The following is a 24,448-nucleotide window of genomic DNA, read 5'->3' on the forward strand; positions in this document are numbered from 1 at the left end:
GGAAAACTGGACAGCTACATGCAAAAGAATTAAACTAGACTACTTTCTCACACTATGTAGAAAAATAAACTCAAAATGGATTAAAGACCTAAGTGTAAGGCCAGACACTATCAAACTCTTAGAGGAAAACATAGGCAGAACACTCTATGACATAAATCACAGCAAGATTCTTTTTGACCCAGCTCCTAGAGAAATGGAAATAAAAACACAAATAAACAAATGGGACCTAATGAAACTTAAAAGCTTTTGCACAGCAAAGGAAACCATAAACAAGACCAAAAGACAACCCTCAGAATGGGAGAAAATATTTGCAAATGAAGCAACTGACAAAGGATTAATCTCCAAGATTTACAAGCAGCTCATGCAGCTCAATAACAAAAAAACAAACAATCCAATCCAAAAATGGGCAGAAGACCTAAATAGACATTTCTCCAAAGAAGATATACAGATTGCCAACAGACACATGAAAGAATGCTCAACATCATTAATCATTAGAGAAATGCAAATCAAAACTACAATGAGGTATCATCTCACACCGGTCAGAATGGCCATCATCAAAAAATCTAGAAACAATAAATGCTGGAGAGGGTGTGGAGAAAAGGGAACACTCTTGCACTGTTGGTGGGAATGTAAATGGATACAGCCACTATGGAGAACAGTATGGAGGTTCCTTAAAAAACTACAAATAGAACTACCATACGACCCAGCAATCCCACTACTGGGCATATACCCTGAGAAAACCATAACTCAAAAAGAGTCATGTACCAAAATGTTCATTGCAGCTCTATTTACAATAGCCAGGACATGGAAGCAACCTAAGTGTCCATCATCGGATGAATGGATAAAGAAGATGTGGCACATATATACAATGGAATATTACTCAGCCATAAAAAGAAATAAAATGGAGGTATTTGTAATGAGGTGGATGGAGGTAGAGTCTGTCATACAGAGTGAAGTAAGTCAGAAAGAGAAAAACAAATACAGTATGCTAACACATATATATGGAATCTAAGGGAAAAAAAAAAAAAAAGGTCATGAAGAACCTAGTGGCAAGACGGGAATAAAGACACAGACCTACTAGAGAATGGACTTGAGGATATGGGGAGGGGGAGGGGTGAGATGTGACAGGGTGAGAGAGTGTCATGGACATATATACACTACCTAATGTAAAATAGATAGCTAGTGGGAAGCAGTCGCATAGCCCAGGGAGATCAGCTCGGTGCTTTGTGACCACCTAGAGGGGTGGGATAGGGAGGGTGGGAGGGAGGGAGATGCAAGAGGGAAGAGATATGGGAACATATGTATATGTATAACTGATTCACTTTGTTATAAAGCAGAAACTAACACACCATTGTAAAGCAATTATACTTCAATAAAGATGTTTAAAAAAAAAAAAAAATGGATTAAGGACTTCAATATAAGACCTGAAACTATACAACTCCTGGAAGAAAACAGGGGGTATACTTTTGGACATCAGTCTTGGCAATAGTTTTTTGGATCTGTCTCCTCAAGCAAGGGAAACAAAAGCAAAAATAAACAAATAGGACCACCTCAAACTAAAAAGCTTTTGCACAGCAAAAGAAACTTGCAACAAAATGAAAAGGTAGCCTACTGAACAGGAGAAGATACTTGCAAATGATATATCTGGTAAGGGATTAATATCCAAAATATACAAAGAGGGACTTCCCTGGTTAGGACTCTGCACTTCCACTGCAAGGGGTGCGGGTTCAATCCCTGGTCAGGGAACTGGGATCTGCATTCCACACTGCACAGCCAAACAAAAACAAAACAAAAGCTTAGGCAGTTCAACAACAAAAAAACAAACAACCTGATTTAAAAAATGGGCAGACATTTGCAGCAACATGGATGAACCTGGAGATTATCATACTAAGTGAAGTAAGCTAGACAGAGAAAGAGAAAGACAAGTATCATATGGTATTGCTTATATGCAGAATCCAAAAAAAAAAAAGATACAAATGAACTTAGTTGCAAAACAGAAAACAGACTGACAAACTTAGGAAACAAACTTATGGTTACCAAAGAGGAAAGGTGGAGGGGAGGGATAAACTGGGAGTTTGGGATTGACATATACACACTACTATATCTAAAATAGATAACCAACAAGGACCTACTATACAGCACAGGGAACTCTGCTCAATATTCTGTAATAATGTAAAAGGGAAAAGAATTTGAAAAAGAATAGGTACATGTATATGTGTAACTGAATCACTTTGCTGTAACTAATACAACATTGTTAATCAACTATACCTGAACTAACACAATATTGTTAATCAACTATACTCCAATATAAAATAAACATTTTTTTAAAAATGGGCAGAGGACCTGAATAGATATAGAATAGAAGAATAGAAGGCATACAAATGGCCAACAGACACATGAAAGATGCTCAACATCACTAACCATAAGGGAAATGTAAATCAAAACCACAGTGAGGTACTACCTCACATCTGTCAGAATGGCAACCATGAAAAAGACAACAAATAAGTATTGGCAAGGGTGTGGAGAAAAGGGAACACTTGCACACTGTTGGTAGGAGTGTAAATTGCTGCAGCCACTGCAGAAAACAGTCTGGAGGTTTCTCAAATAACTAAAAATAGAACTACCGTATGACCCAGCAGTTCTGCTCCTGGATATACAGTATCCAGAAAAAAAAGAAAACACTAATTCAAAAAGATACATGCAATTCATAGCAGCAATATTTACAACTGCCAAGATACGGAAGCAACCTAAGTGTCCACCAACAGATGAATGGATAAAGAAGATGTGGTGTGTGTGCACAGTGGAATACTACACAGCCGTAAAAAAGAAATCTTGCCATTTGCAACAACATGAATGGATCTGGAGGGTGTTATGCTAAGTAAAATCAGACAGAGAAGGACAAATCCTGTACAATCTCACATATATGGAATCTAAAAAACAAAACAAAATGAAAACAGATTCACAGATATGGAGAACAAAGGCAGGGTTGCCAGAATGGAGGGTAGGGGAAGAAATAGGTGAAGGGGATTAAGAGGTACAAACCTCCAGTTATAAAATAAATAAGCCATGGGGATGTAATATACAGCATAAGGAATATGATCAATAATATTGTAATAATTTTGAATGGGGACAGTTATTAGACTTATGGCGCTCATTTCATAATGTATGCAAATGTCAAATCACTGTGTAGTACACCTGAAACTAACATAATATTGTATATCAACTATATTTCAATTTTTAAAAATGGTGTTGGGAAAACTGTGCAAAAGAATGAATATGGAACCTTTCTTTACACCACAGATAGAAAACTCAAGATGGATAAAAGACCTAATACCTGAGAGCTAAAACTATAAAACTCTTAGAAGGAAACGTCAGGGAAAATCATTATGACAATAGATTTGGCAATGATTTCTTCAGTATGACACTATTGCTTATTTTACAGTATGCTTTTCCTCCTTGGCCTATGACCACTACATGCCAATAGCAAGCCTCAGACATTATGACCACCAAAAAGGGACTAAACATTTCCAAACATCCTCTGGGAAGGGCGGGGAGGGGGGCATGTAGTGCCCTCACTTGAAACCACTGCAAGATTGAAAAAGGTTTTGTGTGATGTTAATAGCATATTTTCAGAGATGGGAGAGAAAACTTCATCTGGTGGGGTATCTTTTTTGACCACTATCCTTAGCATAGAAAGTTAAATTGGCTAATTCACCCTTTGGGAACTTCACTTATTTAAAAATTCTTTTTTTTTTTTTTCTAAGGGTCTGGCTTTTTTTTTTTTTTTTTTTTTTTTAATTTATGGCTGTGCTGGGTGTTCGTTTCTGTGCGAGGGCTTTCTCTAGTTGCGGCAAGTGGGGGCCACTCTTCATCGCGATGCGCGGGCCTCTCACTATCGCGGCCTCTCTTGTTGCGGAGCACAGGCTCCAGACGCGCAGGCTCAGTAATTGTGGTTCACGGGCCCAGTTGCTCCGCGGCATGTGGGATCTTCCCAGACCAGGGCTCGAACCCGTGTCCCCTGCACTGGCAGGCAGACTCCCAACCACTGCGCCACCAGGGAAGCCCCCCCTTTTTTTTTTTTTTAATAAGAATCATGCATCTCATTTCAAATGATTCAAGCAGTGCAGAATTTTTAAAAAATGGGTGAGAAAAATAATAATTCACATTTTGAGCTTCACTCTTGACCAAAATAAATAAATAAAAACCACAAAAAACAAACCAAAAACTCTCTGATTTAATTTGAGGCCATAATAAATATTTGGAGGTTGCACATGTAGGTTTTAAATAGTTTCATTTAAAAAGGTATCAATTGGGGGCCTTCCCTGGTGGCGCAGCGGTTAAGAATCCACCTGCCAATGCAGGGGACACAGGTTCAATCCCTGGTCCGGGAAGATCCCACATGCCACAGAGCAACTAAGCCTGTGCACCACAACTACTGAGGCCCGCGCACACTAGAGCCGGCACACCGCAACTACTGAGCCCACGTGCTGCAACTACTGAAGCCTGCGTGCCTAGAGCCTGCGCTCCTCAACAAGAGAAGCCACTGCAGTGAGAAGCCTGCACACCGCAACGAAAAGAGTAGCCCGTGCTCGCCGCAACTAGAGAGAGAAAGCCGGCGCGCAGCAACGAAGACCCAATGCAGCCAAAAAAATGTATCAATTGGTTTCCTGCTTTGGAAGATGAGAATGACTCACGTTTCTTTCCACCTCCTTTCACCTCCCCCTTAGCTTTCAAGATTTGTAAGTTTTTATGTTTATAATACTTACATTATGTGTATAAACATAATTTCCATGGTGAGAAGTATTATTTTCTATATAAATGTATTTTAATGCATATTACCAATCTTTTTACTTATTTTTTTCCGGAGTTCTTTATTTTTATCTCTCTGTTAATTAGCTGGGTCTTGTTGTTAGTTGGTTTTTTTTTCCCATCTAGAGTTCATGGATTCTCTCTGCTCTGACTTCTTTAATGGTCAAGGATATTTCTCATCACTTGGCATGGTGGATAAGGCACATGGAGAAATACTATGACTCCAAGGAAATTAGGCATAAGATAAGTACATTTCATTATTAGGGAAAGTGTGACATTTAAAATGAAATTTACTTTAAACTTTGTAGCCTACTCTTTGATTTAATTATTATATTTATAATCTGCCTATAAAAAGGAAGTAAATAGCTTAAATTAAAAGAGTTGGTGAGGGACTTCCCTGGTGGTCCAGTGGTTAAGAATCCGCCTTCCAATGCAGGGACGCGGGTTTGATCCCTTCAGGGAACTAAGATCCCACATGCCGTGGGACAGCTAAGCCTGTGCGCCACAACTACTGAGCCCTCACACCACAACTAGAGAGGAGCCGGTGCTCTGCAACGGAGATCCCACGTGCCGCAACTAAGACCCGACGCAGCCAAATAAATAAATATTAAAAAAAAAGTTGGTGAAAGATGATATATGAGATAAATATGAAAATTAATTACTAAGATAGAGTCCATATCTTTGGACATATGAAAATATGTATGAAATACATATGAAAATATTTATGAATAAAATTATTTGGCCTCTGAAATTTGTTTCACAATAATCTGTGGGAGAGGGAGAAAAGAGTATCAGTGAAACAAAGATTGGCTACTAGCTGAGATCAGCACATAGGCATTCATCAAACTGTTCTTTCTACTTGTGAAATGCTTGGAAATTTCCATAGTAGGAAGAAAAAGTGAAGAAGATGACAGTTACATTTGAGGACTTCTATTTTCAGCGATATTGCAGTTAGAGACCCTGAAACTACCCAGCTACATGATATCTAAAAATGCTTGGTAAAATTTTAAAACCACTCTTAAATGATTAGATGAGTCCACTAAGATCAGAATGGAGTAAACTAAATTTTAGAGCCTTGGATACCCTGAGGCCTACAGTCGTCTTTATTGAGACTCTGAACTGCATTGCACAGAGGGGACAGGGACAAAGCCTGAATTCACATAAAATAGAAGCATAATGCCTGGGCCCAGGAGAGGTGCACCCTCAGAAAGGGCGAACTAAAAAGGAAACCCACCCTGCAAAGGTGAACCACAAGAACACATTTCTATCTTGGGCTGGGCTATGAATGAGAGTTTAAAAAAAAGGAAAAAAAAAAAAAAAGCACCTCCTTTGAGAACTTGTAGCCACTGGCCAGACCTCAAGGAGTTTGGGACCCGGTCCACCTTCTTTGTATGATCCCAAAACACAAGCCTATAATTGAAAGAGTATCAGGGTAGGTAATATCCCCAGGTGTCTAGGAGAAGCAAAAACAGACTTTCCTAGATGAGCATACCCTCAACCAGGCCTCAGGGAATTCCTAGAGACAGTTAACAAAAAAACTCACAGTCAAATATTATAAAACAGAAATTCAGCAAGCCATAGATAACAGAACTAGAGCCACAGAGAGGTCAGCTTTTATAATTAATTATCAGAATTAAAATTAAAAAATAAGTCTGCTTGAAATGTTTTCAGATTTAAAAAGGGCATTGAAAACATGAGCGAGAGAATAGGAGACTAATGATTAGGCCAATTTGAAGAAGAACAAAATATTACTTTTAGAAATTAAAAAAAAACTTACTAAAATTAAGAATTCAAATGGATAGAAAGCTAAACAAAAGATTAGAATAACTGTATAGAGTATTAGTGACCAGGAAGATATATCTGAGGAAATTATCCGAAGTATAGCCACAGGGAGGTAAGATGTGGACATACGTGAGGGGGGTTAAGAGACGTGGAGGAGCAGGAAGAGGGCCCATCAGACTGCATCTGTGTCTTCCTGTTTCCTACAACTGGAGCAGCCCATTGGCTTCATCCCTAGCCAGAACTTAGCAGCGCTTTTTTTTTTTTTAAGGATCAACATAATTGTTTTCATTATCAGTCTTGCAAATTACTGAGGTTGGGCAAGGCCAGGATTGTAGCTTGAATCTCACATTTTTGTTGAGAAACAATCTGATTGGGGAAGAAGTGTCACTGAACAGAGGGCAGCGGAGGCATCCCAGGTTATTAGCTGTTAGATACCTTCCCAGAGGCAACAGGCGAGACCAGGCACTTCACAGTCAGAGGTCTACTCCAGGGGCTCTCGGTGTCCACTGCCCCCCTTTAGGGAGGCACGGGGAGGCACGATGGGCTGGGGGAGCTTCACCACGCAGGTGCTTTGTCTCTGTCTTTACATTCCCATCCACATCACACAGCCCCAGGCAGAGTTGGGCGGCGCTTTCTCCCACTCACCTCCAACCTTTTATAAGTGGGCAGCCCCATCCCTGCTCTGGGCTTCAAGCAGAGAGCCTGGCTCCAGTCCCCTGCTTTGTGTCACTGGAGTTCCCTTTATTCAGCCAAACTCCTTACCACCATTACCTGCTTCTAGACTCAAAGCCTTCAACCCACAAGCTTGGTAATTAACATTCTGGGTTCCTTTCATGGAGATACTCATCTTGGTTTTGCAACTGACTGGACTGTCTCCTCTTTCTTCTTTTAGTTTGATCCATTGTGACTGAGGGGGATTTTGAAGGGTGAATGAATTTATTCTACATTCTCTCTTCAAAGAAATTTGTGAGCAGTTTTTACAGGAAATAATAGTGTCCTTATTTCTTATATCTGCAATAATGAGCATAAATCACTTACTGTCTGACCTTGGGCAAGTTGCATAATCTCACTGTGCTTCAGTTTCATCATCTGCAAGATAGAGATTTTAATAGAACCCACCTAAGGGCATTGTTGTGAAGATGAAATGAGGTTTAAAAAGAAAAATGCACAAAACCTAAAGGCACTTAGAACACCGCCTGGCAGGTAGCAAGTACTCAGTAAACATCAGCTGTTATTATTGGTACTGGGTAAAAATCGAGGGTACCTTATGTTTTCCAAATATACATTATTTTATTTTTATCTTTATTCAACCCTGTGACATAGGTATTATCACCCTTAATTTGAGGTAAGAAAGTGGCACCCAAGGGTCAAATAGCAAAAACTGTAGTGGTGAGATGAACCTTGGGTACATCTAGATTGGCTGTTGGCTTTGTTACACATAGAATGATTAATGTATGTTTCTTGGTCTAATATGGGTGATGACATAGAGAAGACTAAGATGTCGTTCTGGGTGAGGCTGTAAGTTTTTGGCTCTGTTGATATTATCTATTATAATAGATGGCATGACAGCCAGAAGTGAAAAAAGTCTAAGCCATTATATAATGAATCGTGTCATTTAATGCTCATTACACTTTAACTTCAGTTGCTCTCACGAATGAACTCTTATCTCTACAGGCAATAAAATGTTTATAGCAGTCAGTAATGTATCAAATGAAAAAGGTCAATGAAACCCTCTTCCATTTTTACAACATTCAGGTAAGGGTAGATAAACCCCTGAATTACATAAGATAAACTCACTTTTATTTTTCAGTCAATAAATATCAAGTATTTGTCGTGTTCAAGGCCCTGAGCAAGGCAACACTGAGGAAATACACTTAGGTGGAAGACACGCTTTCTATCCTAGTAATTCCCATTAACGATCCACAAGGTATTCAGCTTCTCAGGTTTGAGATCTTAAAGTCAGCTCTGGCTTCTTTTGTCTCTCACTTTTAATGTTTTATCCATTACCAGGAACTGTAAATTCTTACTTTATGATGTTTCTTTCGTGTCTCTTTCCTCACAAATTTTTTCCACCATTGCTCTGGTTCAGTCTTTATTTTTTTCATTTCCAGACTGATCACTGCCTTCCCACATTCCCCCATCCATTCTATACATGAACAGATTAATCTTCTAAAACACCACTTTGACAATGTCAGCCCTCTACACTAAACTTTCATTGGTTTCTCACTCTCAAGATAAGTCTACGTTCCTTGGTTTGGCATTCAAGCCTTCCATAATTTGGCCCCAGAAGATACTCTCCCATTTCTATTAGTACGTTACTGAGAATAGAGCCTTTGAACTGTTCTTTGGTGGAGAGTTTCCATGAACAAATGCTGTATGCATGTTCTGCAATGATGAAACCTACTTAATCAACTTGTTTTAATCTAGCATCTCCCCATCTTCTTTTTCACATAACACATATCCATAAAGTCCTATGTTTAAGTAAACTTTTAAATTGCAGTATAACATAATACAGAAAAAGTAAAGAAAATCTAAGTAAACAATTTGATGTATATTTACAAAGTGAACATACCTGTATATCTGCCACCCAGACCCCCATATATATATTTTTTTGTTTGTTTGTTTGTTTATTATCAGCATCCCAGATGTCCCCCTTACGTTCCACCCTAGTCCTTGTCCCTTTCAAAGGTAACTACTCATCTGACTTTTATCACTGTACATGAATTTTGTCTATTTTGGTTTCTTTTTTTGGCTTGTTTGCTTATTTTTATTGAAATATAATTGCCATATATCAAATACACAAATATGTATGTGTGTGTATATATATATTTGATCTGAGTAACAGATATACAAGTGTTTACTTTGTAAAATACACATCAAGCTATTTACTTAGATTTTCTGTACTTTTTCTATATGTGTGTTATACTTCCATTAAAAAGTTTACTTCAGGGCTTCCCTGGTGGCGCAGTGGTTGGGAGTCTGCCTGCCAATGCAGGGGACACGGGTTCGAGCCCTGGTCCGGGAGGATCCCGCATGCCGCGGAGCAAGTAAGCCCGTGTGCCACAACTACTGAGCCTGCGCTCTAGAGCCCGTGAGCCACAACTACTGAGCCCGCATGCCACAGCTACTGAAGCCCACGCTCCTGGAGTCTGTGCTCTGCAGCAAGAGGGGCCACCGCGGTGAGAGGCCCACGCGCCACAACTGGAGAAAAGCCCTCACACAGTGATGAAGACCTAACGCAGCCAAAAATGAAAAAATAAAAAAATAAATAAAAATAATAAATAAATAAAAATTTAAAACAATTTTTTAAAAGTTTACTTCAACTAAAGACTATAGATCTGTGAAATTTACTTTGGTGGACTCTCTACATCTAAACTTTCAGTCTGTTTTGCAGGGACAAATGTTACAACCTCTGTCCCACTTTGTAACTCTGCAGGTTAATTATCTGTACCTAATTATGTACATTTTTTCCTCTGCTATGCTCATTTTTTTAGGGCTTGACTACCTCTGTAAACTTTACAACCAAATGAGTTATTTGGTCTCTTGTCTGCTATATAAAGAAAATTATATGAATCAAGGTCTCTGGCTGCACATCTGGCCTCAACACCTCCACCATCCCCTGCTGCCCGGCCCCCACCCCACCTTATGCTGTCTCTCTCTGTATTAATGCCACCTTCTCTTCCCTTCTCTTCCCTTCTCTTCTCTTCTCCATACCTATAAAAACATTGACAACTGGTTTTTGGTATTTCTCTTCTTTCCAAGATGTCACTAGTTTGGCAGAGTCTGTGTTTATTTAGATGACCAACCCATCACCCTAGCTTCTGTGCCCTTTGATCTTCTCAACTTAACCTTCAGTGTAGGCAGAATTCTAAAGATCCCCTTCTCCCCCAGGGTCCAAGATTCCACTGGTATGTAACCAAACATTAATCTGGGTACTGCTCTGAGGAATTTTGAAGTTGTGATTGAAGTCCCAAATGAGTTCACCCCAAAATAGTGAGATTATCTAGATGGGCCTGATGTAATCACACAAGCCCTTCAAAAGGAGGAAGGTGAAATCCAAGAGATTAGAAGTTTGAGAACCTGCTTTGAAGATGGAGGGGGGAGTCCCATGAGAAGGAATGTGGGCAGCCTGAAGGAGCTGGTTGACTGACAGCAAGGAAACGAGGACCTCAGTCCTAAAACTGCAAGGAATTGGATTCTGCCAACAACCTGTCCTTGGAAGTAGATTCTTCAGATAAGAGTCTTCAGATAAGAGCCCGGCTGGCTCATACTTTGATTTGGCCCCATGATACCCTAAGCAGAGCCAAGCCTAGCCCACCTAGATTCCTGACCTCCAGAATTTTGAAATAATTAATGAGTATTGTTTTAAGATGCTAAACTGATGGCAAGTTCTCACTCAGCACTAGAAGATAAATATACCTTCCTTCCATTTCCCGAATTCTGCTGTCACGTTCAAACCATGGGACCTTGTCAAATCCTGGAGTGCCAATATTATATGCCAGTTTGCTATTCAGTGACTTCACCCTCCAGTTTCAGCTCTTCAGCCTCCAAGTGACCCCGCTATAGTCTCCCTTTCTACCTGTCTCTTCCTGGATCCACTTTCCTGTGATGAATCACTTCACTCGCTCAAACTCTTGCTCCATTTTTCTGTTGCCTTACCCACCCAGCAAAGCCACATCCTCAAATGAATTCCACCTTCTAACCCGCTCTGTCTTTACTGCTTTGTGATTGGGAAAGCCATGCCCATTTGTGGCTTTGATGGCACCACTTTTATAGAGTCCAATCTTAGGGGTCCTTGGTGTTGCCCTGTAGTCTCTCTCTGGGTCCCTTGGAAGAAAAACGTTTCCTCTGCCGATAGGTCTAGTGGGGCTGGGGGAGGAATGAAAGTTAACTGACCACAAACCGATTAAAGGAGAAAAGATCAGGCTCTGGGGCTTATAGACCAGCTTAATAGGGGAAAGGAAGGTGGAGAGAAAGGGATTCTATGGGAAAACAAAGGACTTTTAGGAAAGACAAGTAGGCTTTTAGGGAAGGAAAGAAGTATGACAGTTTGTGATGTTTGTTTATGCAATTTCTTATCCAGGTGTGCGTGGTTGGTCTTCCACCAGGCACTGAAGCTCCTCTGAGGGGATTTATAGCAGCTTCACTCTCTGAAGGCTGTGCCTTTAGTCAGATAAGGGGAGCTTCAAAAAAAAAAAAGCTTCTTCAACAGCTGTATCTCATATGTCTTCAGTTTAAATAGTCTTCATAGGAGCTCTGTGGGTCCCTACATGAGTATCCTCTTTGTTTCCTTAGGGCCGTGCGGTAAGGAGAATAATGACCTGCCAAAGATGTCCATGTCCTAATACCCGGAATGTGAATGTGCTAGGTTACCGAATCAGATGACTTTAAAATAAGGAGATTACCCTGGTTTATCTGGTGGGTCTAATGTAACTATAAGGGTCCTTAAAGGTAGAAGAGGGAGGCAGAAGATGAGAGGCAGAGAAAGCGATGTGATGACAGAAGCAGGGTCCGAGAGATGCTGTGGTGTTGGCTGGAGGAGGGGCCATAGCCCGGGAACTCAGGAAGCCTCTGAAACCTGGAAGAGTTTCCAGAAAGGAACCCAGAACTGCTAACAGCTTTGGTTTTAGCCCAGTAAAGCCCACGTTGGACTTCTGATCTACAGAAATGCCAGGTAATACGTTTTCGTTGCTTTAAAGCCACCAGTTTTGTGGTAGTTTGTTACTGCCGCCATAGGAAATGAATACAGGCCTACTCCAGTATTCATCATTTTCTCAGATCCCTGATCTTCTCATTCGCGCCCATACTCTCAGCAGATCCCCCAACTTCAGAGAGAAGGTGTAGTTGTAGGCCAGACATATCTTTCAATTTTCTCTTTTCCCTTCTTAAAACATTTATTACACGAGGACACCCCCTGACTCCCTTCCCCTTTGTCACAATTTTAAAAAGATATATATTTTTGGCTTTTCTAACACTAATTCGTCTGAATTCTAATTCCATTCTGCTTTCTAAGGTACCTGATTATAACCAGTTAACTACCTTTTCTTCTTTATGGCTTGTCCTCTTGGCATGGACACATATTCTGGCCTGTCTAATTTAAACCAAACAAGAAATATTTTCTCTGAACCCCAAGATAGCCTTTAGGTATACTCCTTTCTGTCACCTTCCTTTTATAGTGAGACCTTTGGGAAGAGTTGCCTATACCCTGTTCCTGTTTCTTCACTTACTCGTCAGTGCTCAAGCAACTACAGACTGAACGGTCTCTCACGGAGTGAATCAAAGGCCCCTGGTAGCTGTAAGCAGAGCCATGGGGGGTCATGGTGCATACGCCCTCTTGCACCGTTTTTTATTTGCTTCAACTTAAGTAGTAATGAAAATAAATATACTGGGATCCAGTACAAACATTATATACGTAAGCCAAATGCCCCCAGGCCCATAATAAGCCCTGCCTGAAACCTGAACTCGCTAAGCGGGAACTGACCCCGAGTTCACCACTTGGAGACTTGGAGTAAGCACTGAGGAATGGCCTGGGTCCTTACCAGCTCCTTGCGCTCGGTGGCCAGGCAGGCAGATAGACTGAGAGCTCAGGGCAGCGGGGAGAGCTTTGGAGGATATTAAGAATCCTACGAGAAGGATGAAGAGAGCTTCTCATAGGTCCATATAAGAGCTTTGATGGTAGAGTGCCTGATTGATGGAGTTCTAGGCCCAGGAAGTTTGTTCCTTTAATGAGAAGACTTTGATTTTGCTTTGGTTGCCATTCTATATAATAGATAAATCGTATCCTTTATCAACGTTAAACAAATTTGTAACCATCTGTTGCTGACATTCCGTCAAGCACTGATACCCCTGTTAGAACCATACAAGCAAACACCCCTCACTGGTGTGACGATTGGAAAGGAGGATTATGCTTCCCCTCTCCCCGACAAGTCTCCCAGTTATTTTTGGCGTTTTCAAAAGGGAGACTCAAATGACTTCATGAATGAGACTATCGGCTCCCTTTACCTGAAGGCATCTTTTTTGAATCATCTAGTTATGTCCACGCACACTACCTACAAAAACACATGGTGACACCTCAGCCCTTCCAGTGCCCATTTAAGATTTCCAATGTATGCGTCAAGGGTGTGGACTCCAGACGGCCCCAAAGCTTGGGACTGTAAAGAAATCCTAACTTTGATAATTCTGTGGTTTGACTGCAAGGCACATAAAACGTGACAGTAACTTCAACCAGCTTGGAGATAGTCCAGCAGGTCAGTGATATCATCAGAGATCCAGGCTCTTTCTGTTTACTTATTACGCCATCTAAGAAATTAATAGAAAGAAATGGGAAAAAAACTTTACATTGAAAATTTACAAATAAACCACAAATGATCATTAAACATTAAAAAAGTTTATTCTCACTAAGTCAACGGAATATAAATTAAAACACTGATATGCCATTTGTTACCTATCAAATTAAAAAAAAATTATTCTGTCCAGTATTTGTGAGAATTTAGGGCAACAAGCAATCTTTTAAATTGTTAGGAGACTGAACTTGGCACCAACTTTTTGTGGGAAATTTAGCTATATGTCTTAAAATTTTTCAAATGAGCATAGCTTTTGCCTCAGCAGTTCCCTGTCTGGAATTTACCTGAGTGTGCCATGACACAGCTACCAGAGATGTTTTGTGAATAATAGGAAGATTGGTTAAATTAATTATGGTACGTAACAAGACGACCGAATACCACGTGCCTGCAGGGAACCATGTTTGCAATATAGCAATTTTACAAAATAATAACAGCTATGCTATTGAGTGCTATCTAATGACTTTGCACACATTGTCTCATTTAATCTTTGTAACTACCCTGAGAGATCCTTTCCCCTGATTACCAATAACCACTTCAAGACTAAGTAACTAGTTCAAGTCTCCAGGGTTTGGGAAAGCCAGGATTCAGACACAGGCTATCTGACTGCAGAGATGACGACGTTCATCCCTGTACTTTGTATATAAACCCAATTTTGTTTTTTCAAAAAAAAATGTATGCAGAGAAAAAGACTAAAAGCAGATGGTATGTGGCTGACGGGTTACAGGTGAGTTTCATTTTCTTACTTGATATGTAATGAGAGAAAAAAATTTAGTTAAATGGAAAAGAAAAAAGTGCCAGATTAGGAACACATTCAGGGACTTCCCTGATGGTCCAGTGTTTAAGACTCTGCAATCCCACTGCAGGGATTACGGGTTGCATCCCGCATGCCGCGCAGAGCGGCAGGGAAGAAAAAAAAAAAAAAAAAAAAAGAATAACCAGGCTCTATAAATAGTGGGCAGTTACTCTAGTCAGAGATGTTGTGAGGTGGAGAGGAGGGAGAACAAAGGGCAATGGTCTGAGAAACTGAGTCACCCATTTAGCCTAACTTTTGACCTTGTGCAAAATGGCCTCCTTTGGACCAGGTGACTCATATGTAAAATTAGGACGGTCGTCTTCAGGTTCCTCCCTCCCTAATATTCTGTTACCTAAAATACCCAAACACTAAATGAGAAGACAGGGCATTTGAAAATAATTAGCCCGAAGTAAAATGCTAATTTATAAGTTAAAATGACTCTTTATAATACAATACATTTATGAAATGCTGGCTTTAATCTGAACTTCTCAAACAATTTGATGGCAGTGATCAGTTTAAGAGCGTATTGGGATGAGGTTAGGAACTCTTTTCCTGAATCTGCACACTTTCCAGCTTTTCTACACCATCAGTGTATTGAACAGAAGTACTGATATTTATTACAGGAGTGTGAGGGACACATTTAAACTGTTCATAGTACTATTTTCATTCAGCAAGTTTTGTTTCCTCCACCCCTAGATTCTGTTCCTGATTTTATTGGCCCTGGGGCGCGCGCACCTGATTTCTCCGAAGCTCATTCATTAGAGACCGCCTACTTGCTCTGGGGGTGGACAACGTGTGCAACAGAAAAACAAAAAACAAAACTCGGTGTCCGCGTCCCCTGGTGCTTAGGAGCGTGGGACACCGGCAGTGGCCAAATCCATCCAGGTCAGACCAGGTATCGATCGGCCCGGGTAGCGTCCTGGGGCTCCCAGGGCCAATCGCCCCTGTCCGTTTCGTGCGAGCCCCGGAGGCCAGGAGCTGTGGCTCTGTCCCCGCGGGCTCCGGGCTAGTCATCTCCGTCAGCCGGTCCCCGCGGGCAGGTGACGGTGTGGTCCAGCGCCAGGCTGGATGCGCTCACACAGCACTCGCCCGCGTTCCGCCCGAGCGCCGGGCCCTTATCAGCGGCGAGGCAGGCGGCGCCACGCCTCCCGCCGGCCTTCGGGCACCGACCCCGAGGGAGCCGGGGTGCGAGAGAGGGGCCCCGCCCTGCGCTCTGCCCGTTCGCCGGCCGCTTCCCCTTGACAGTGACCGTCATCCGGGGCCGGCCCGCGGCGCCGGTGAGTGCGGGGCTCGCGGGGAGCGCGCGGGCGCGGCGGCTGGGCTGCCCGCCGGGGCGTGGGCGTCGGTCGGAGAACGTCGCCCCTCCGGCGGGCGCGGCCCGGGTCCCAGGTACTGCGCCGCTGCGCGCCGGGTCCCGAGCGCGCGCGCCAGACGCAAGAGGGAGCCAGACCGGGCGGACGCTGGAAGGAGGCCGCCTGGAAAGGGGCGCGTGGTGCGGGCGCTTGGCGTCCTTGTTGAGTGCGAGCTGCTTCGGTCGGGTATGTTCGGAAGGCCCCGCTGACCCAGCTTCGCGTTTATGTAAATGACTGTTAGTGCTCTGCCTCGGAGCACCACGGCTCCGGAGACTGAAGCCCTTGGTTAAATTAAACTGAACCACTGCTGAACTGAGCGAGTAAACCGTGAAAGCCGTTTGGGATGTGTGTGCCGTGAAAGGTCCGTGGCTGTTGCGTGTATGCATTTGGTAGACGATAGAAAACTGTACAACTGAGATGACTGGGTTTTAATTAGTTCCTCCCAGCCAGTTTCATTCGAAAGTGAGTATGAAACAGACTGAAAATATAGACTCTGTTTTTTTTTTTTTTAACCAGAAAATAGTGTCTTGGTGCAGCCGGTTCCGTGTCTGGTAGTGTGTGTGAGCCGGTTGGTAAAACTCTTGCCTTTCCCCGAATGTATGAAGCTAGAGATGATACTGGGTGGATAAAAACTTATTGAGTATGGAAATAGGAGAGAAATGTGTTAATATTGGTGCTTTTAAAGGGCTTAGCCAATATATTCTATGTCTTTTTCTTCTCCCCAGGACATAAAATGTGTCCACAACTTTGGATGGTTTGCCAAAGAGTTATATTGAGCTGCCTTTTGTAATTTTTCTGTGGGTAGTTGACTTTTAATGATTAACTTCAAAAAATTAACCAGCTTATTTCAATACTTATTAAAAATAATGCTGGAGAAGTTAGAACAATACAGAAAAACATACTACCAAAAAATTAGATTGTAAATCTAGCCAGCAGGTAAAAAAATACCTGTAATGTTGCCTCATTTTATTTTCTTGCCCAATAGTAGAGATATGAAAGCTCATTACACTTTCAGGAAAAAAGAAAAATAGATTCATAGTAACAAATGTATACTGGTCATCTTTGTTCCAGACCCTGGGCATTCAGCAAGAGCTCCCATAGGAGACAAATTCTGTTGCATCAAAATGGTATGAAAATACACTGAACAGCCAAAATCAATTTCTGCATTTATTTTTATTAAGGATTCAAGAACATTTGAGGCAAGCATAAGTGTTACAGATGGAAAGTAAAATGCACCAAGAGAAGAGTCACCATGGGGGAGCACATTAGAATGGATGTGGACAGCAAATTAAAGTTATGCCTTGAAAGCTGAAATAAAAAGGGACCAATCAGTCACACAATTCAGTGAGGATAAAGACAGGAAATATATGAGCTCCTTAGAGAAGATTTTCCTGGCATCTGCTTCTGAGGCAAATGTCTTGTGTCACAGAAGGATGCAGAGGAGACTGAAGGATGGCGGTGGGAGAGTCTGGGTGCCCATCCCATAGTACATGCCAATAGTGCATTTTCTAGGACTGCTTGCTGTAGTTGTCATTTTCCTTACTGTAAGTATTATGAGAAACGCTTGTAGGTTGGTAAGCTCCTATGGTCACACATGCTGCAGTTTGATAGTTTGGACTTAATTGGGAGTAAATCTAGATTTTATAGAGGGATAGGTGGACCTCATGTCTTCAGATACTCTGTATTTCTCTCTCTAGCGTTTTTTTAAATTTATTTAATTAATTTATTTTTGGCTGCGTTGGGTCTTTGTTGCTGTGCACGGGCTTTCTCTAGTTGCGGCGAGCGGGGGCTTCTCATTGCGGTGGCTTCTCTTCTTGCGGAGCACGGGCTCTAGGCGCACGGGCTTCAGTAGTTGTGGCTCAGGGGCTCAGTAGTTGTGGCTCGCGGGCTCTAGAGTTCAGGCTCAGTAGTTATGGCTCACGGGCTTAGCTGCTCCACAGCATGTGGGATCTTCCCGGACCAGGGCTCGAACCCGTGTCCCCTGCCTTGGCAGGCGGATTCCTAACCACTGCACCACCAGGAAAGCCCCCTCTCTAGTGTTTCTGACAGCAGTTTGGCAGCAGTTGAAGGTTATATCAAGTGGGAAGTTTTATTCTGTGTTGCTTATTGGGGTTATAGGTTAGGGTTGAGATCTTTTAGTGAAAATTAAAGAACTTGAATGGCCATCCTCTCTATAGGATATAGGATATAGGATGTATAGGTCTACAGAAAGCTAAAGTTTATCCTTTAAAAAATCAGTTCCCACTTCACTGCAGGATGTGAACCAAGAAACTGTCTAGCTGAATTGGGCCTCATAGTTTTGCGTTTTTTTCCCAACAGCAGTTTTATGAGATCTAATTTATGAGAACGTATCATAGAGTTCACACCTATTTAACGTATACAGTCTGTGCAGTCATCACGTTTTCATCATCCTCTCCCCTAAAAACCCATTAACACTCAGTCCCCTTTCTCACTACAGTCCCCTCACCCCATCTTGTTTTTTGGAAGCCGGTATTCTCCTTCACTAGGAGACTGTTAGAAAGTGGACATGTAATTTTTGAGCCACACAGTTAGCTTGTTTATAGAAATAAATAAAACATCCAGAGAATCGTAGCATTGAAAGTAGTGTTCTGTCGTTTAAACTGGGGTTGGTGGGTGTGGGTAAAGCAGAAGTGCTGCCCTCATCCCAGTTTCAAGGAAGAAGTTTTGTTTTCGGCAAGAAGGGTGGAATGAAATCTTGGCAAGGTCAGAAACCCCGTTGAAAACGCGGCTCACTAGCTCAGTCCCTTTGGGCTTGCAACTGAAAAGACCTGTTACTCTTTTTTAAAAAAAATTTTTTTAGAGAGTTCTCTTTTTTTTTTTTCTTTAATTTTATTTATTGATGGCTGCGTTGGGTCTTCATTTCTGCGCGCGGGTTTCCTCTAGTTGCGGCGAGCGGCGGCTACGGTGCGCGGGCTTCTTATCGCGGTGGCTCCTCTTGTTGCGGAGCACGGGCCCTAGGCACGTGGGATCAGTAGTTGTGGCTCGCGGGCTCTAGAGCAGAGGCTCAGTAGTTGTGGTGCACGGGCGACCAGGGCTCAAAACCCGTGTCCCCTGCATTGGCAGGCGGATTCTTAACCACTACGCCACCAGGGAAGTCCAGACCTGTTACTCTTTAGAACAAGGTTTGGCTGGAAATTAGTGCTTAGGCCCAGGTAGCATTAGGTAGTTCTCTGTCATTTCACAGGCATTGAGTTTTTGCCCGGAGGCATAAAGATGGAAGTCTCTAGAAAGCAGCAGGCCCTATGATCTGTCTCTGAAGACACTTGAGCTGAGTGTCTCAAGGGAAGAGTGATAAAGACTGCCTGAGAGGTACCCACACCTTGGATGCTTCTGCACAGGAGGTCTACCTCTTCTCTTCCCGTCTTGCGCAGCCCTACCCTGGCCGCACCCTGAGCCCACCCTGGGGGAAGGAAAGGAGGGATAGAAAAGTTAGAGGGACAACAGGATCCTTAGAAAGGGAGAAGAAAGCATTTCATTTTACCCCTTTTCCTCCATCATCCCATATTAGTTTGGAATGCCTTAAGACAAGATTATCAGGTACTCAGAATTAATAAAAGCGGCCGTTAACTGTGGTGAGTGCTTGCGGTCTGCAGGTGGTTTTTACATTCATTCTCATTTTTTTGCTCACACCAAACCTTTCAGGGAGATATTGGAGTTTCATATTTATAGAGGAGGAGGCTGAGAATTCACAGGGTCATTTATAGCTGGGACAAAAAGACTGTGTTGAACTTTATTAAAGTTCACCAATCCTTTCTTTCATTTTTCTTTTAAACCTAGCCTGGTCATTTGTTTCAGTTTCCTTCCATGTTCACAGAGCCACTCATTGTAAAGGCATGCAGGGACATGAAAAGAGCGTGTGAGCTGGTAGGAGTAGGGAGGCCCAGACCTAACTTAGGTCTAATCAACTGTGCCATTTCTTCATTTTCTACTTTTGATGAAGTCTCTTCATCTCTCTGGGCCACAGTTTCTTCATGGGACCAGAGAATATATGAGTTTGAATGGGAGAGGTCTGATTTTCTTTGAGTCCACAAGCGGAATATGGGTTAGTTGAAAGTGCCAGAATAGTTCTACAGACTGTCAGGGGTACTGAGAACACTTAGTATTCTTATCTGACCCATCAGTGAACGGATCTGCAAACCAGCCATGTACTTTGTTTTAGAAATCTTTCTGATCCACCTTTCTCCTGTTTCATAACAGCGGGAGACTGTTAAATGTCTTTCTAGGATATCTCATATGATAGTTACCTCAAATAAAACACATGTACTTCAGAAACTATAAAGCCATGGGCTAACTGTAGTTAAAAACCTAATTTAAGTCGTACCTTAAATCTAATAGTACTGTTATTATCATGCCAGACCGTTCACTGCTTGCATCTGGAATCTAAGCTATGAGTACAGTCCGTTTGACATGTGCAGTGTTGATTTACGCCCAGGTATTACTAGCAGCCTAGGGCCAGGTGACTCATTCCAGTTGCTACAGTGTAGATCCATCCTTGCTACTTTTAGCTCTTTCCTGGAGCTACAAACCCCTCATTGTGTTCTGATTTCATCCTTAGATATATACCTTCCCTCTCCCCCAGTGAGATGTGTTCTATCTTGCTTCCTAGTGGAAGCAAGCAAAAATTCAAGTGGTTTGAATTTTTCAACAAAAATCAAATTGCTATTCTCCTCTCCCTCCATATGTTATGAGAAACAAGGGAAAGAGATCTTTGATGTGTTAGTCTTTATAAAACAATGCTTTTCAGAATAGATACAGCCGTGGCTTCCTTGACGAGGAAGTTTTAAAGAGCAAAGATGGCAATTTAAGTCTAATATTACACTTGCGTTATAAACATTGAAAAATATTGGGGTTATTTCATTATTTATTTTAATTTTTTATTTTGGAATTATTTTTAGACTTACTGAAATGTTGCCCAAAAAATGGTACAGAGAGTTCCTATAACATCTTACGTAAACTGTAGTACCATTGTCAAAACTAATGGATTAACATTGGTAAATGCTATTAACTAAACTACAGACTTAATTGTATTTCATCAGCTTTTCACTATCTTTTTTCTGTTCAGGATCCAGCCTAGGAGCTCATATTGCATTTGATTGTTGTGTATCATTAGTTTCCTCCAAACTATGACAACTCGTCAACTTTCTGTTCTGTTGTTTTTCCTGACCTTGACACTTCTGAAGCATACCGTTCAGTTATTTTGTAGAATGTCCCTCGGTTAGTACTCAGTATTTTCTCGTGACTAGATTGAAGCTGTCCATTTTGGGAAGAAATACTAGAAATAATCCCAGTGCATCATAGCAGAGGCACATGATGTCTTATGACTGATGTAGACCTTGGTTAAGTGCTGTTTGTCAGGTCCCCGATGGAAAGTTATCATTTTTCCTTTTGTATTTAGTAGCTATCTTGGGAGAGAAACTTGGGCCATGCAAATATCTTGTGTCCCCTTAAATCTTTTTTTTTTTTTTAATTTATTTATTTTTGGCTGCATTGGGTCTTCGTTGCTGTGAGCGGGCTTTCTCTAGTTGCGGCGCGTGGGCTTCACATTGCAGTGGCTTCTCTTGTTGCGTGTAGAGCACGGGCTCTAGGCACACGGGCTTCAGTAGTTGTGGCACGCGGGCTCAGTAGTTGTGGCTCGCGGGCTCTAGAGCGCAGGCTCAGTAGTTGTGGCGCACGGGCTTAGTTGCTCCACGGCATGTGGGATCTTCCCAGACCAGGGCTCAAACCCGTGTCTCCTGCATTGGCAGGCGGATTCTTAACCCCTGCGCCAACAGGGAAGCCCCCTGTGCCCTTTTGACATACCACCTCCCCATCCCCGTTCTTTAAAAAGCATTTCCTTACTTTCTGGTATCATGAAATGCTCCAGACTCATTTTGGTATTTTCCATGCCCCAACCCTGGCATCAACCATTTCTCCAAGGCACTCTGGTTCCTTGTTTTTGGAGGCTGTTATAAGAAACCAAGATGTGGGTACTAGGTGTGTTGCTGGGAGTTGCTTTGATATTTTTAAGTTTCATAGATTTGTGACCTAGCAAATGCATCTCTACGAGGCGAGTAATGCCTTAAATTTCAAACACTCTAGAGGCCCTGATTGTATTTGCCAATTTGGGTTCAGTCTCTTGTGGGAAAGAAATGAAATTGGCAGGGTTTAGAGCTTTAAAATTTCCCACTTTTTCTCAAATGACCCATAAGTGCTTACAAAACAATGAACACATTAATTTTTATTTTTTCAGGCTCTGATAAGAAAGTAGGATTTTTTTTAGCTTATTAACTTATTTAAACTATGTCCCGACCAATGGCTGAATATATGTGAAGGGCAGATATGTAGAGATCATATCTTTTTTTAAAAATTTTATTGAAGTATAGTTGATTTACAATGTTGTGTTAATTTCTTATGTACAGCAAAATGAGTCAGTTGTGTGTGTGTATATATATATATGTATATATATATTCTTTTTCATATTCTTTTTTCCATTATGTTGTGTCATAGAATATTGAATATAGTTCCCTGTGCTATACAATAAGACCTTGTTGTTTATCCATCCTATGTATAATAGCTTGCCTCTGCTAATCCCAAACTCCCATTCCTTCCCTCCCCTATGCCCCCTCCCCCTTGGCAACCATAGGTCTGTTCTCTATATCTGTGAGTCTGTTTCTGTTTCATAGATATGTCGATTTGTATTGTATTTTAGGTTCCACATATAAGTGATATCATATGGTATTTGTCTTTCTCTTTCTGACTTAACTTCGCTTAGTATGACAATCTCTAGGTCCATCCATGTTGCTGCAAATGGCATTATTTCATTCTTTTTGATGGCTAATATTCCACTGGATACATATACCATTTTATCTTCTTTATCTATTCATCTGTTGATGGACATTTAGGTTGTTTCCATGTCTTGGCTGTTGTAAATAGTGCTGCTGTGAACATAGGGGTACATGTATCTTTTCGAATTATAGTCTTGTCTGGGTATATACCCAGGAGTGGGATTGCTGGATCATATGGCAACCCTATTTTTAATTTTTTGAGGAACCTCCATAATGTTTTCCATAGTGGCTGCACTGAAAAAAATTTTAACTTTCAGTAATCATATTGGTGATGGTAGTATTAATATTTTATTACTCTGAAATTATTATGTATGTAATGTGCAATAAAACAAAGAAATAATTATGAGATATTCAGATTCTGTCATCTCCCGAGTCTTGAGAATCATTATTCTTTGTGTGGAAGAAAGAAGACACAGATGTAATATAAAAGTGGTTATGTTCAAACCCCATAGTCTTGAATTCAAATCAGAAGTGCCAGTCAGTATATATTCATGTTATGGACATCTGTTCATATCACTTTTTTTTTGGCAGAAGTTAAATGCCTTTATTTATTTTTAACACAAATTAACCATATGCTCTAGAAGCCAGGTTGGGTGACAGAGTGAAATAAGATATTTCTTTTTTTTTTTTTTAAAAAAGGGCAAAGATTTTATTTATTTTTCTTTAACATTTTTTTTTTTAAACATCTTTATTGGAGTATAATTGCTTTACAATGGTGTGTTGAGATCGTATCTTTCAGATGTGCAAAATGTCTTCAAATGAATTGTGAGGTCCTGGCCCCCCGCCTCCCCACCTCCTATATCTCCCCCCATCTTGGGGCAAGCCGTTGAGCCTACTTTCTCATTCTGAAAAGAAGGGTTTTAGGCAAGATCTTCATTTCTCTTGTCTTTTTGTGTGCTCAGAGGGCCCCTTAATATCCAGAAGATTTCGACACTCTCCCTATATTTTAGTTATAATTTTAGTGCCTGTTGATTGAGTTCACAGTGATAAAAAGATTCAGTTAAATTTCAGATCCATATTTATGTTAATCATGCTAGCTTACTTTTAATATTGAAATTTATTTACTCAATTAAACTTTATTTTAATCTTAGCCAGTCCTGACCGTGTACAGAACTCTTCTCAGGGTTCCATTTCCACATACCTTCTGTAACTTTCTTTTTACTTTCAGATTTTGTCCTACGCTTTTCCTTTTTTTCTCTCTCTCCAGGACGAAATTACTTTCTTTTCCCTCAACAAAATGTGTTTCCACTTTATATACGTTTTTTCCTTTCATACAAAGATGTTTTCCTTACCAATTTTAGTTGTCTCAATTACATATATTAACCAGAATTCTAATCTTTTAAAAACCTTAATTTCTAGTGAAAACTAAGAAGTAAGCAATTATAAACTGTCTTTCACATTATTATTCTATACATTGGCAAAATCACAAATACTGTTTATGATTTCTAAAAAATATGTGCTTTTTTTTATAGAAAATTTTTCAGTGTGACATCATTTTTATTAATAAACCTAAGTATCTTTAGT

The 24,448-nt window shown here is 41.1% G+C and overlaps 1 protein-coding gene across 9 annotated transcripts in view; it reads left to right on the forward strand.

Moving 5' to 3' along the window:
- The window catches only part of ABCG2 (ATP binding cassette subfamily G member 2 (JR blood group)), a 154,413-nt gene that overhangs the window by 66,028 nt on the left and 63,937 nt on the right, over nucleotides 1-24,448 (forward strand). Inside the window, exon 4 of one of the 9 annotated variants that reach the window (XM_061192631.1) lies at nucleotides 15,424-15,622. The exons of 4 other annotated variants lie outside the window; for them this stretch is intronic. In XM_061192631.1, the coding sequence (XP_061048614.1) occupies nucleotides 15,424-15,622 (199 nt within the window). Of the gene's footprint in view, nucleotides 1-15,423; nucleotides 15,623-15,910; nucleotides 16,005-16,193; nucleotides 16,266-16,462; nucleotides 16,542-24,448 lie in introns of those variants that run through there. 4 more of the 9 variants (XM_061192641.1, XM_061192636.1, XM_061192639.1 and 1 more) reach the window with 4 other exon arrangements.

The sequence above is a fragment of the Eubalaena glacialis genome, chromosome 5 (assembly GCF_028564815.1).
Source record: "Eubalaena glacialis isolate mEubGla1 chromosome 5, mEubGla1.1.hap2.+ XY, whole genome shotgun sequence".
Lineage (NCBI taxonomy): Eukaryota > Metazoa > Chordata > Mammalia > Artiodactyla > Balaenidae > Eubalaena > Eubalaena glacialis.